This window comes from Branchiostoma belcheri, unplaced genomic scaffold, assembly GCF_001625305.1.
Source record: "Branchiostoma belcheri isolate BF01 breed outbred unplaced genomic scaffold, Haploidv18h27 scaffold82, whole genome shotgun sequence".
In the NCBI taxonomy this organism is placed as follows: Eukaryota; Metazoa; Chordata; class Leptocardii; order Amphioxiformes; family Branchiostomatidae; genus Branchiostoma; species Branchiostoma belcheri.
Window position 1 is genome coordinate 385,093 of NW_017804487.1, and position 15,503 is coordinate 400,595.

At 42.7% G+C, this 15,503-nt stretch overlaps 1 protein-coding gene across 1 annotated transcript; it reads right to left on the bottom strand.

Annotated features, from left to right (window-relative positions):
* Window positions 1-1,577: 1,577 nt before the first annotated feature.
* Window positions 1,578-5,449, bottom strand: LOC109486697 (homeobox protein Nkx-2.5-like). The gene is made up of 3 exons (XM_019790589.1): window positions 4,811-5,449; window positions 3,906-4,286; window positions 1,578-3,322 (listed from the first exon to the last, which is right to left on the bottom strand). Exons 1-3 carry the CDS (start codon window positions 4,842-4,844, stop codon window positions 2,742-2,744), a joined length of 996 nt encoding a protein of 331 aa, XP_019646148.1. The 5' UTR covers window positions 4,845-5,449; the 3' UTR covers window positions 1,578-2,741.
* Window positions 5,450-15,503: the final 10,054 nt, after the last annotated feature.

Below are 15,503 nucleotides of genomic sequence, written 5' to 3' on the forward strand. Positions count from 1 at the left end.
AGTTGTGATAGAGAACAGAAATTAATATCTGTTTATGAACATATCTGTCTGTACTATGGTCAATTATGTATACTGTATGTTCGTGGTTAGGAGAGTATGGTTAAGTACATGTATCGTGGTAGAAAATAATCTTTTATGGGAAATGTAGTAGGGACCAATGTGGTCCTGTACGGTCGAAAATTTAAACAGTTAAGAAGAAGACATGGCGTTATTTTACTTCATAGATTATAGATTATATACAGTTTGCTTTTCATCCAACACAAACAAGGAATAGATCGAATTATCTATTGAAAATGGTGCTTTGATTTTTCACAGTGTATGAAAGACAAAAAAGGAAGAAAATCAACCACGCACGATTTCCTTCTCATTTTTTAAAAATGCTCAAAGGGAAGCAGACAGTCCAAAAGCCAAGCATGTTAGGCACTGAATACGTAAGCTGATAAATTTTTCGTATAAACGAATGCTAGACACCACGTAGCGACACATATATGCTTGTTAATTAGTCTCAATTGATTCTAGTAGTACTTTCTACATTTGTTAAGAAACCAAATTGCTGCAGCAAAAGAACGTTTTTATGGTCTACTAAAATATAGCGAGCAAAAAAAAATGTCTGACAGTGTTGTTTTTTTGCCGATCAAAAACGGCTAGAGCTTCGTTGAGAAGTAACACGTCTCCTCCTTTACTTTCACGGATGTCACTGGGAGGAAAGAGTGGAAAAATTTACAAACAGGACAGACACGCCGGACCACCCTGCGAAGTTTAGGGAATGCCGCCACGCACTGCCAAAGATTGAAACCAACGCCTGTGACTCAAACAATTGCTACAAAATTGCGTAGGAAGATAATACAGGACCTGTTTGCTCTCAAACTCCCGCCAGATACTGATCTAGGTGACTAGTATATACGTCTACTGGCAGACTGTGGGTAGAACCGAATCTTTGTTGGGATATGTTAATGGAGGTAGCGGGGTATGACAGCCCGAGTGACAACAAAACGAACGCCGGTGCCCATACTGTCAGGAAAGCCTCTGCAAATACGGCGGCCATGTCAGCCACGCGCCGCGACTGTGTCACACCTTGCACCTTGATTCTAACCACCCGCGTACGGCCCTGAACCGGGGATCAAGTCTATCCAGACCCGAAGGCTGTTACACTGGACCACCCTGGGTGCAGACATATGTATTTTCAACTTTCAACAATTACTAGTACTCCCTAAACTACCACTTGAGTTGTACTCTACGTGGCTACACCGTTTGAAAAAAAAAGGTAAACACGATGTTTGTGTAAGATTTGAACCACTACGCCAACATTTCTGTGCGTAAACCTGCGCTTGAAACGATCTTTTTGGGCGCGATGGTACACCTGTGTTAACATGGATTTGATTAGATTTAGTTTCTTGAAATTACAGTGAAGGATTTTTCGTTTTTAATGTCTGAACAGGCGGTTGAGTAGACAAGCATTTGTTGCTGTGTTGTAGGCTTGATCGCCCATGTCACAGCCTTTTGTGTTCACAGAGCCTTAACCTAATCACGGTTTTACTACTGACAAAAACCAGGATTCAAAAACCATTAGCATTGTCTTAGAACGAGAAAATCTTTTTATTCCCTACACAGCCTTACTGCATTTCTTAAATATCGTCACTAGACTGCCATTTTTATATAAGTCAACTCTCCTGTACATAAAAACTTTACAGCTTTTTTTACGTAACATGAACAAAAACGACAAGTACACATGAATAGGGTTTCCTGTCAAGATTTGAGTCAACAAAGAAACTATCGTCCGATTCTCCTGTCAGTTTGTCGTCACTGACGGAGTCTTATCTTGACGAGAGGGTTGTAGAGCCGTCCGTGAACGAAAGGAAAGTTTGGACACAGTGTCTCAAGAGCTTTCCTCTTAAGGCATGTGTTTTATGTCCGTCAGGCGGGTTAAGGGAGAGCCTGGCCTTGCTCACCTACCATCTTCACGCTGTATATCTCTCCTCTCTATACGGACTAGAGCTCAATTACTCCAGTACAACCACACAGAAGGGTTTTATATCTCCTCGTTCGTTTAGACAAGTAAAACGGGAGCGTTTCTGAAAAATGGGATTCACAATAAGCTACGAACATGTTTCTATAACTGTAGAAAATTGTAGATATCGGAAAATTTTCTGTGCCACAAAATGTTTGAGTTTTTTTTGAGACAGCAGTCTGTGAGATGTTTTCTCTCAGTTTTACTGACAGCGTGTTGGGGGCAGCTTGTCTAAATCTGGCGGGATATCCACAAAGGAGTTAGTCCAGCGGAAGTAGGAAAAACAGTTCTTAATCTTCTTTAACCGCCTCAGAAAACAACCCTGCTTTAGTGTGTCATGTCTCTGCAAAATTATATACACAATAAGTCCCTGAAATCTACTGTAGGCCCTATGCTGTAACAAATAATATCTTATACTTTTAAGTAGGAAATAAATAGCACAAAGTACATATGGTACGCCTGAACTTGAGGTTAGACCTTATATACGATAGTATGATCATGATGGCCCTTTTGGCACTTACGAGTTCAAGTCTCTCATCTGGTCACAGGCGATTTTCCCTCTCAAGAAATCAGACGACGTTTTGTTTTTTCCTCAGCAGCAACACGAAACAACATTTTCTGTCAGTCAAACGTCCTGGCGCGAGTTTTTGTAGGAGTCCGAGCTGTGCAGAGGTGGGTCCCTCTGTAAAACGGGTTGCAACAGTGGTGGGATGTGAAGTTGTGTGTTTGACAGTCACCATGCTCGGATCCCTTGATGTACCCCAGGTTGAAGACTATATGGCGGGGGCTGCATGGTTGTAACAGTTTGTACGGGCGGTATGGTCGCGTTGTAAGTTGTATAGTTTGTACTATATCCAGAGTAGAAGTTGTTGGAGGTGTATGTCCCGTGAACGTTCATGTTATAGCCGTAGGGGTTGACGCTGACGTTGTAGGGCGCGCTGTACGGCGGCGGCGTCATCTGACAGGGCTTGCCGTCCCGTACTAACACCGGCACGGCGACGCGGCGAGGCGGAGGGTGCGTCAACTCCAGGGTCTTGTCCGTCCGCTGACGCTTACACTTGTACCGCCGGTTCTGAAACCAGATTTTCACCTGCGTCGACGTGAGTTTGAGCATCTGAGCCAGCTGTTCTCGTTCGGGTGCGGACAGGTACCGCTGCTGTTTGAACCTCCGCTCGAGCTCGAACACCTGCGCCTGCGAGAACAGAACCCTCGGCTTCCGCCGCTGTCTCTGCCGCTGGGCCTGCGGGGGAATCTTCGGTGGCTCGTCATCGGAGTCGTCCTTTCGGCCGTCTTTCTTTAAAAGTCCCATATTATCTGCATGGAAATAAAAAATCCGTTTAGCTTTTAACGAAGACTAAAATTACACGGTCGTACGCACAACTTTCTCTAGAAACATTATAAGCGAACATCATATTTAAACAGTGTCAAGAGTGTGTAAATACACGAACGTTTAGTGAGCTAAGAACCCATATCAAGTGAGGTTAGCAGTAGAGCAAAGTGCACGATGAAGTTTCTGTTTTCTTACGTTTTTATTTCTTTATTACTCGGCCTACTTTTGCTTCATTATCACAGGCTGTGTTTATAAACATCTTGGAGTTAAAGTAGGACACGTCGCGTTAGTTTCTAAGGCTCGGGTAAGAAAGTGACCCTATGTAACGGTTCTTTGCAAATGTTTTGTACTGTTTCTGGACAGATTAAAGTGCCCGGAGGGGCTGGGGGTGTCCAAACACTTCAGGACCAAGTGGTGAAGCGATGTTTGGTTGTTCTGGATTTGGGACAAACAGATGAAACAAGCGAAGATACAGGAAACGCTGTTGAACACATGTACGCTATGTGTTAAAGCGTAGTGAGTCACAATTCTGTTATACTTTTCTAAAGTAAGGAATAATATTCTTACCTGGTTCACATGCTCTGTCTATGTTGCCGGCTTGCATGCACTGTTTCTGTGTAGAAGTCAGCATGGCAGCAGTAGTAGCGCAGATCCCGTGGTGTGTAGTGGACCCGAGCGTCAGTTGTTCACAGCGGACGTGGTTGTTCTGTTGTGCCGTGGCGAGCATGGTGTCCTCCGGGGACGGCAGGCCTCCCGACTCCGAGTCGTCGAAGCCGGTGTCCGCTAGGTTGAGGATGTCTTTCACGGAGAAAGGCGTGGAGTTGACTGGGCTTGGGAGCATCATGTGGCTGAAGGGGGGTAGACGGCCTTGTTGTTCTGGGTGGCTTGTCCGTGGTGGCGCCAGGCCCGCGTGCGCGTCGCCGTTGTCTCGGGTCGTGTCACGGGAGCCTGGTGTTTGGGAATGACAGACTAACAGCTGAGTCGCTTCGAACGGAGAGCCGGGACGGGTTTTGCTCAGCACTGGGCGTGACACACACAGCGCCAGCTTGAGAAATACGATCGCCTAAGATTGGGGGGTCCGGCTGCTAAATAGTCGCTACCCTCCCCAGATTCACCAGCATCGTGAGCTGTGATTGGTCGACGCCACCCGGGGGAATTCGTGTTGACAGAACCCAACTCTCAAGCTATTACTACAAGTATCATGCTCTTAGCCGGCACCACTAACTGTCAGTGTTGTTTAGCTTATATGATCTCTCCATTTGCTTAAGTAAATGGTGTTTGGGTCGCCATAGAGTCGCAGACACCCTCCACTCTTGTCAATGAGCGAAAATTCCGATCCTTAGTCAACACCAGACTCTGCACTACTGACAACCCAGCCATAATTCTGGATCTATAATCTCGCTAGATTTAAACAAAGAAAACCCCCGTCGCAAGAATGAGTCCAAACATTTCGCTTGAAAATGTATACTTACGGTAGACCTGCGGAGTGTCCACAGTGTTCCACATCGTAAATCACCGCTAAAAGGCAGGCTTGTTCTTGTCAGCTCCACCCGCCCAGATAGCCCGGTCCTGTCCGTCCAAACCCGGCGATATCTCACCCACCAGCCGATCTTCTCACACCCACGAACCGCTTCTCTGTCTACAATAATCTGCTGGAGTAGAAGGAGTAATACTGTTTAAGTACACTGATGTACATCAGCTTGTGCAAATCCCCTCCAAGTCAATAGGGCTGTAGAGTGGATTGTAGAGGACTTCATTATCGCCCAATTGTCGCCTCGCCTGTTTGGTTATCCAAAGAACATCGCACGTTCTTCCTGCTTAGACGGAGTGGGGGGGGGTCTTATCCGACAAGTGGAAAGTAGTTCTGGCGTCTTGGTGTTGGTGAGACGGTTTGGGGCAGGGAGGGAGTGAAGACAGGGGGTAGGGACTGGCGTCGAGACGACACACAAGTCAGGTAGGGTCGTCTGGAGCGGGCCTATTCGATATCCCAAGCTGTAGGTCTACCATCAGATAAAACAGTCCACTCCGGGACTTAAAAGCAATTCGAAACCAAAATGTTTTGAGCCGTGGTCCTCCCGCGGACAAGCGGAACCAGACAACGTTAGATCAAAAATGCATTTGCGGGCTTTCTAGGGCGGGATATTCGGTTTAATGTCGTTTACCTTAGCAGCAGTTATGTCGATGGGGGAGAGATAAGGATGTTTAGAGTTGTCGTGGGTGAACCTAACACGGCGCTACCGCCAGGTCCCACCCTCTTGTGTAAAGTACACAGGGGATTTACTCAACTGATAAAAACCTCCAAACTAACCATCTTTTACATAAACGAGAAGTGCGCTTTCCTGTGAGAGGGTAAGGCATAGGAACCGGATGCACGAAAAAAAATAACACTTGACGTATTCTACATCCGTCATCGCTAGTAACAGAAGTGTTTTTCCCTTGTGAAATTTGACGAAAGACGCTCTACACACACACACTGAAACTTTGTATTGTGTGAGAAAACGTTATGACTCAGGTGTTGTGAGGGAAGAAAAAGGAGCGTCTCGCCTCCTTCCTGCGTCTTTCGCATAACTCAAACTTGATTGACAGCCGCGCAGACGACCTTTTGTTGCGTCACCTGTCTCTGACCAAACGTGTTGGGAAAGAAAGAAAAATACAGACAAAAGTTAACAGAAAAAAAAGTTGTATCTTATCTTTCAGAATGACGGATCTTTTCAGGTATGTGGCGTGAAGGGGAAAAGGTATGGCTGTGGGAAGAAGATCGGAAAAGATAGCGATTGCTTTATTTGCCGTTTCAAAGTGCCCTCACGGTAAATTTACAGGGAAGAATGGCGTGCAGCATAGCGTGGATACGCCAAGGATTACCCGCTGTCCACATCGATACAAACGGGCTCAGGACGACCAGGGACCATGCAGACAAGCACAATTGCTCAGCGCTCCTGCGGTTGAGTAAAGTTTGTGGGGGTAGCAAGATTGTCTAACAGGTCGCGGGAAGGGTCAGGGGTGGAGAGGGTTACGTCTGGAAGTCCCGCCTCCCCATTCCCCGCACCTGTCGACAAGGTTGTACCGGGGGCTTTGGGGCCTTGTTAGGATTGTCATGTAGTTTACACAGCGAAAAGCCCCGTGCTGCCCACACATTGTGTGTTCAAGAGGTTAAAATACGGGGCCCTACAATACTCTCTTCGTCATTAGAATCGATTAAGGGGGTAGGTGTGAGTTAAAAAGGGTTGTTTTCTTTCCACACTACACCTGATTCTTGTGACAAGGAGCTTGGCAGACACTGTGAGTCTGCTAAGAATAACAAAACTTAGATTCATTGCACTTAAATCTATTACAAGACCGGGGCCCTTGGAAGCCGGAAGAAACAAGTGGAGTGTTAAATCGAAGATCCTGAGTTTTGTAAGAAGTGCAGATTTAATTTGCTTGATAGTAATCTAGCCCCTACAGTGTTTCACGATAGGAGCACCACTTAACTTTGTTTGGTTGTATCTTAGGATTAGTAACGGATTGTCGACATGGTCTAAATGAGAATAATTGATGTCAAATATTGGCTCTATACTTAGCTGTATTTGATGTAGAGAGAGATAACATCACCATTAAACTGATATCCAGGTCGGATGCGGATTGGCTAATACTAATTTAATTTAGCTAAAGGCCGAAATTCCCCATGACGGTACGGGTGGTGTTCAACTGATGCGCCCACTGGTGAGGCATACAGTACCAGCGACATCAAACAAGGTGTGTTTCTTTAAACTTCAAACTTCAAACCACAGCAAGTAATGTTTTATTGATGACATTAGCGTGCGCATTAATTTTCGTCTGATTTAGAAAAAAAACAAGAAATTTTGTTGCCTTCTGAAAGTGGTCAACATGCCGAAAATGGGCAAAGATGTCTACTGCCATGCCGGAAGGTGGATGGCAGATAACGAAGAAGACAGGAGACAAGAAATGCCTCTGATTTAATGTTTTGTTTCTTCCTTTGATGCAGTGATATGTGATGCTGGCTGTGTATATGTGATGTTCCCGCTGAATCAAAACCATTTGTACAATGATTGAGTCAAAATTTTAAAATGTAGGAACCTTGCTTTTTTTGTCTGCTCGCATTAGATTTGGAGTCTGCGGAGGATGTCATCCACAAAGTTTACTTGCTGTGGCCTTGTCTTTCTATACCAGGATTTATCTCAATGGACTTGAATATCGATATTATATAAGGTTTTTGGGCCAAAACTGTAAATATAGATGATTAAGATTTTCTCCTCTAGATTGTCATTTTGAATAACTTTCAACATATTAGCGTCGCTATTTCGCTTTAAAATTTTCCAGCGACTCAGCGCAACGCGAGAATAAGTTACACCAGGCCCGCTGTGGGAGGCTCCTAAAAAGAATGTAAACAAACAGCGATTTTTGTTCGGGTCTCTTCGGCAGCTTCCAACACCGTTTGCGGCGCAATGATATTAATATTTTACTCCCAAATGTCATTATGAACCCAGGTAGGATTATAGTACAAGAAAATGTGTAAACAACGATGTTTAAAATAGTGAAAATCTTACATTAAGTCACTTTAAGTACATAAAGACACGTGGCAACTCCCTACATGGCATACATAAGAAAATATATTAGCGTTAAGATATAGTAAAATATCTTAAAGATAATATATTAAAAAATATTCAAACGTTAGAAATTAATCCGATGATTGTAGAAGCCCATTTCCATCCCATAATACTTTCTCATCCTATTATTTTCACTCTTGTATTAGATTAGCATTATGGAATTATAGTTATGTACCAGTAGTTGCCATATTTTGTACAATTGTTGTGCATGAAATTTAATACTAACGAGCTATAATTTACGTAATTCTGCAAATAAATATGCTTCATGGAAAGAGAATTTGAAAAGATCGCGTCATTTTATGCGGTAAAGAAGTGGGGGGGGGGGCTTCATTGGAAACAATTAACATATTGAAAGCATCCAATGTAATTTCTGGGCAGAAAAACAAATATATTCTGGCCATTTCTTCGCACAAATTCGTCATTATTTCTCCCTTGAAGCGTTTGAAATAGCCCAAAATCAAGCTACGTGAGAAGTCTCTTTATTTTTTGCTACCACCAAGAAATAGCTAGAACCAGCCTAACATACAAAACAAGCAACCGTTTTTCGTCCGCGAAATGCCATTTTTGCCTCAAAGATATCAGTATGCCATTGGGTAGGATTAATTCAACTTACAACATAAAAAAGGCAAAAAATTAAAATTGCCCTAAAATAGCATTGGATGTCTCTAATTAAAAGAGTGTGATTCGCTTAAAATATGATACTTATCATTTATCATTATTATTGTTGTAAATATTTAAACTATAAAACCAATGAATAGCTAAAACCAGTCTAATATACGAAACAAGAAACCGTTTTTCGTCAGCGACTTCGCATTTTTGCCTCGAGCTCACAGATATCATTATGCTATGGGATAGGATTGATTCAACCTACTACATTAGGAAAATGACCAGAAAATTAACTTTGAAAGGCCTCTTTTACTGTCCTGAAATCCCTTTTAATATTTCATTAATTGAATGTAACTTAAACTATTTAAAGTAACTTTGTATAATGGTTTTGTACAACCAGTGTAAAACGGATGGACAAAAACCCTCTAGTTCTATGTATGTATGTGTGTATGTATGTGTGTATGTATGTATGTATGTATATATGTATACGGAAGAAGCTATGGATAGATTGTTATGAAACTTGGTACTTGAGTAGGTCTTGATGAGACCTCAAAATGATTAGAGGTCAACAAACATCTGTCCTCACTGTCTGTACAGTAACCCAAAACATTTTGAGTGGCTCTCGCGAGCCTTGTTTTTGTGGTGACCTATGAAGTAAATTTTGGGCCCCATTGCAGATTGTTAAGTTTGATGCTTTTAACTGTCGTTATGTTTTACTTAATAACTTGCAGGATTATCGTATGAGGGTACTTTGATGGCATGAGAAAAGATATATGTGTGATAATGACAGTTACATTTGTAACTGACTTACCTGTGAGGCTTATAGAACTTGGGGTTTGGTGGTCTTCGGCTGTTTTCTGATTAGCTCAGTTCTAAAAAAAACGAGGGTAATTCAACCAGGCCGGCTATGTTGTCTATATGCAATCAGAAAATAGCACATAAAAGCTCCCAAAGACCCTGAAGACCCCCCAAACCCCCGTTTTTTGGCATGCTATGGAGGCTATGACATATTCCCTAATCACATATTTTTCTGACATTATTGCAACAATTGAAGCCCGACAAATGCAAATCATAAAGAAGTACCCGATTCGCTAGTAGAACCTCCGGTCTATAGACAAATGATCAGATTGATCGAGTATTAGATTCTTCTTCAAGGCATCCAATGCAATTTCAGGACAGCAAAAAGGGATTTTCAAAGTCAATTTTCTGGTCTTTTACGGTAGTAAGTTGAATCAATCATTGAGGTCGTGTGGAACCAAGAGGTCCCGGGTTCGAGTCCTGATGACATGCCACCGATTTTGTGCCATTGGGAAAGGCACTTTACTCGACTTTCCTCACTTAACTCAAGTGAAAATGAGTATTGTCCTGTCCTGTTCTCAGTGTTAGTGGCGGCATAGAATAAGTTGATATAACTTGAGTGTTCTGTCACCTTGTCTAGTCATGAAATGTTGGAATATAAAAAAAGCAACCCTATCCCATGGCATACTGATATCTGTGAGGCACTGAAAGAGAACGGTTGCTTGTTTTGTATCATAGGCTGGAAGGGTTGCTGCAACGTACTACAGAATGGCCAGAAAATTGACTTTGATTCTCCACTTTTGCTGCCCTGAAATTGCATCTGATGCCTTATGAAAATATGAGAAGAAAATATGCATATCTCCAAGCTGTACAGACCCGGAGTTGTGCTCACATTGCCCGATCATGTCCTTCTGTATGTAAATTTATCTAAAAGGCACACGTGCATTGTTAAAAGTGCTCTAGAAAAAGAAAAGCTTACAACGTAAAGACACGCCTTCAAAAACCCTCTGCCTGACTACACTACGGAAGAACACTTGAAGCAAGAAAACATCTTACGTTTCAGAGCGGAGCCTCCATACACAATCACTTGTGTCCAATACTTCCTGCTGCTGTCTGACCGAGACACGTTCTACTGGAGTCGTTTCAACTTTGATCTCACAAAACTTCCATTTAAGTGCTTTGGCCATCAATACTCTATTTTACACGTCCGGTAGACAGTTGTACACCTGATGACAGACGTGGGAAAACACGATACTTGTGGGTCAGCGGTGGAGAGCGTAATAGCTCCACAACAAGTAGGGCACTGTGCAGACAAAAATATGAAATAAGGGCAAAAATCTGAAAAGTTTCGTTTGTGATTTGATTAAATGGTGTGTTTTTGTTTTGGTACGGCGGTTTGTGGAGTGGTCAGTTGTCCTGTCATGTGGTCAAGCGGTGGGTTTAAGATCTCTATTCTTCTTTCCTATTCTTTTCTGTCGCCAGGCGAGCGGTGGTCAGTCTGGTATGAGGACCACCTTGGAGCGGCCATTGGTCACCTGAAGTGGGACACATGGGTCAGTCGTTTGTCCAACCGGACGTTATGGTGTTGTGTTACGCCAGTGGGGGACGCGCTGGACATTCGCTGACCACTGACCAATGTGACGTATGTAATGCTTATTCAATAAACACGCACACGTATACCGTATGAATATGATAAAACACAAGACAAAACACAAACACCAAAAAGTAGCTGGCCTGGCATATATACATATCGTTATATGTATAATTATATAATTTGAGTGTGGGATAAAGTTACACTTACAAATACTGTGCCCGACTAAAAAGAAAATACAATAATCAGGAATAACGTTTCTATCTTACTTTCAACAAAATACCAAGCGTCTCTTCTATATTTTACCCTTACATGTTTTGGATCAGTGAGCGTCGAAGTGGACATTCTATACTTCAGTATCACATATCATTATTAGTAAAGTCGCTGTCAACATTTCTCTACTTCCACGTGCAGTATAGTATTACTATTCTAAAATCTAGTAATGCCATTTCTGCATTTATCAATAAAAATTCTTTTGCCTTTTTTATCGAAGAAATTTGATCAAACCTTGTATATACTTATATAGAGAAACATAGTCGGAAGTATGAAGAGTGGTGACATACATGTAGGTGCAGGTAAACTTGTCTGTTGTGTGTCTGATTGTCGTCTAAACGTTCCACGTACTTATGTCATGTCCAGACACATTTTCTGTATATATAGGCCAATACATTTAGAATGCCATGCAAAAAAGAAATCTTAGAATAGCTGTATAAGTAGAGTCATGAATACTTTATATAGCGTATTGTAGCATTTATATGTAGAATTTTAACATTCCTAGCAAGTAATTTAGTCGACACCAGTCGACACTCTGTTTAGTAGTCATAGAACAGGTTTTGTATAGGTAAAACTCCTCACTGTACCCATCATAAGTATAGTTTAGCGTAATGTAGAACGTACGTGTAGAGTTGAAATATTTTTTAGCCAGTAGTTCTTTATAACACTCTGTCAGACACAGTAACCGTTGACCATATATGTAGCATGTAGTAACTTTATTATTTGCCGTACATTGTACCCGTGACAATCGTTGTGCTTTGACTTGACTCTAAAAACCTTGCTGTAGTTAACATCCCTGTCATACATAGCCTAACATGGCCTCCCGAACACTGCCGAACTCCCCCCGACCATGGTTAGGAGTAGGTCGGGAGCAAGGTCGGCTGTGATCGGCTTGTGCTCGGCTACTGTGTCACTCCAAGGACATTTTATAGCACAACGTCCTTGGTCAGTCGAATAATGTTTCAAAATGTTTAAAACATTGTGGCAAGGACGGGGGGTTCGGCCATGGTTGGATGACGGTTGGCTGGTGTTCGGGAGTAGGACAGCAGTGGTCGGGCATGATTTGAAGTCAAGTTTGACTCAAATTTAACTCAAATTATATTTCATTCGTGATGTTTGGGAGTTAAATTCATATTCGATTCGATTCGTATTAAAAGGTGCTCGTGGCTAAATCTGGCCAGACCGCTCCCGATCTTTAGCCAACCTTGGTTGGTTGGTGGTCGGGGACGGTTCTGAATGCGTGACAGGGTCTTAACATGGCATAGCCGTAGAACAGAAGGAATGTCATATACGAACATCAAACATAGTTTATATACATCAAATATCTTATAAATACACGTCCAAGCCGTGCAAAAAAGGGTCCTGAATATCAGTGAATAATTGCAAGATTGCATAATAAAAATTATTGAGGACGCAAACTTTTTAAGTTTGCGGAGGGAATTTTGGGTACTTATACTTAAGATTATTTTTACTGATTTCTACAAAATAAAGGGACAGTCCACTACCAATCGGGGGGGGGGGCTACGGAAGCGGCTCAACCGTAAATCCAACGATTTACTACCTAATGGACCATAAAAATGATAGTACACACGCTCCACTGTCTCTTAAGCCTGGGGAGAGGCGCGCACGACTTACGGGATCAGAAATCATAAGGCCACACCGGCTTAATTTTATGGACGACATCCTCCGAAGACCCCCAAACTAGTGCGCGCGGGCGAATTCGAAATAATAAAAAAAATTCCGGCCAGAAATAAAAATGCTACTTAAATACCACAGGAATACAAAGCTGGTATTATGAATTTGCGGCAGTACATAGCGACGTATACGACAAGCCGGCACATGCTGGCTTTTTGCGGAATTTAGGAATCGGCTCTGTACGTGAGTTCTTGAGTCGTGGAGCTTCGGTAGCCTGGGTGCCGTCCTCCAGAGATACCACCGGCTCCGTATTGTCCATGGATTACCCAGGCCTAGAGCCAGGCCAGAGCCTCGGAGGACGTGATCTTTTTTTTTTCAATGCGCGCACTGATGTCATCCATAAAATTAAATCGGTGTGGCCTAATGCACAGAATTATCCTTTGCTCTGGGATGACGAGACAGCGGATTTGACGGCTGACTGAGACCTACAGAGCCGTGGTACGGACTGAGTGGACACGGACGGTGGACGGTAGATGGACAATTCCTTAAGGCCTTCTTAACTGGGGCAGGACAGACACCACTGTCTGTGTTATTTACCCTGTCCTAGCATCTCCGGTCTCTCTTAGTAGTTGACCCATGCGTACCAAAATTTCCTTGCTATAGAGTATCTGCAAAGGTCATATAGTCTCCACCAGACTCCATTTGCAGGCTGCGCAGCATGTTATATATTAATGAAAAACCAACCACTCAAACACACATTGAAACATTGGTGGCAAAATATTTCTCTTAGTAGATATATAGAAAACGTATAGAAAACTTGAGTACATGAATTATATTTTGAATCACATTTAAGTTTGCCTCGCCCTACGCAATTCTTCACGATATCGGCTGCGTTCAGAACCTTCACCCGACCACCAACCAACCAAGCTTGGCTGAAGGTCGGGAGCAGTCTTATCAGATATACTAGTAGGCCACGCCCATCCTTCTATACGAATGAAATCAAATTTGAGTTAAATTTGAGTCAAACTTGACTCCAAATCATGCCCGACCACTTCCCAATCTACTCTAGAACATCAGACAACCATCAGACAATCATAGCCGAACCTCTCGTCCACTCTTAAATTTGAAACATTCGGCTGGCCCAGCTGAACACGAGCCGACCTCGCCGAACACCTGCCAACCACAGCCGACCTTGGTCCCGACCTACTCCTAACCATTTTTGTGGGAGTTCTGAAGTGTTCGGGACGCTATGTGTAACAGGGGCTTTGCTTCAAGTCCAACTCCAACTATCCAATTTTGAGTGTTCTGTCTACCACCGCGCTCTCACCTCTAGCCATAGGGTGTATACCGTAAACGGTTTTATAGACAAGCTTTAGCTACTGACACGACAATGCTTAACACGCATCAGGTAATTTCTAGTACAGATACTTTACTTCTCTATATTAGAATTCGTGACACCAAAAAGTAAACCTTACACCAGGGATAAAACTCCCTAAATTGCAAAGAGTTTGAGTGTATAGTCATGTAGAACTCAAGACATGCACATTATCATGTAAGCCATGTTCCATATATATACACGTACTATATTACCTTTTTGAACTAGTATGATGTTATTTTCGGTACATAGAACTTGTAAGCATTAGTGTAGACGTGATAGTAGATGTTAGCTACGTCGTAGATATGTAGTACTGAAGAATTTGCCATGCATTGTTGTGCAATAAAGATTGAATTGAAATGAAAAGAGCTTGTCTTTAAACCTTTTCACCGGATACAAGACAACCGATAACCGCTGATATACAGTGTGCCTTAGGCGAAGGGATTCCCGGCAGTAAGTACTTGACCGTCAATCTCTACCCGATCGTTACCGGGTCCGTGCTGGTGGGAGGTCTGTTATGTCTGGCAGAGTCCGGGTAAGCCGGGACAGGAGTACACACCTTACCGGCTGTTGACACTAGAGAGTACCGCTGAGGTCCAGGCGCTAATGTCTCTATAAGTCGTGTCCAAGGTTGTGTTTCGTGCACTGAACTCCTCAGAAAGATAGAACTTGCGAATTCTGTAATCTGTATCTGTATAGCCGGTATAACCGCCTTTCGGCGTAACACACCAGCTTCGCAGGCACGCGGCGCAGCGGCAGCTGGCTATATTACACCGATCGACTTGTTACACCTAAGACTTGAACATCTAACCCTAAATATTGTTTAAAGCTATCTAATGAAAATGCCCCTACTGTACTTGGTGACAGCCAGTTCCACTCTGCGATAGTTCTCATAAAGAATGAATTCTTGAACACCTCAATCCTTGGTTGATAACTCTGATATTTGAAGGCATGGCTATTTCTTGTTCTCTTCTGGGCTGGTATTAGGTACTTTAATAGTATTTGGGACGTCCACCAGTTTATTAGTCATCATCTATATGTTGAAAATGAGATACACTTTCTACTTGACTGTGTATTCTATGAATATGAACGCCAACAGCTATTCGATACTTTACAATTAGACAATATATGTAAGAAAATGTCAAAGCAGGACACGTTTAAACACTTGATGTCATGCAAGAACGAATTTACAGTAGACAAACTATGTAATTATGTTTCCAGATGTTTCAAAAAGAGAGAAGAAATTTCAATTAACAGTAGTTACACTTAGCATTAGAATA

Coding starts and splice junctions, on each gene's coding strand:
- LOC109486697 (XM_019790589.1), bottom strand. CDS start 4,844: ATGTGGAACACTGTGGACACTCCGCAGGTCTACC. Junction 4,287..4,810: donor GGACACTCCGCAGGTCTACC/GTAAGTATACAT, acceptor CCCAAACACCAG/GCTCCCGTGACACGACCCGA. Junction 3,323..3,905: donor AGACAGAGCATGTGAACCAG/GTAAGAATATTA, acceptor ATTTCCATGCAG/ATAATATGGGACTTTTAAAG.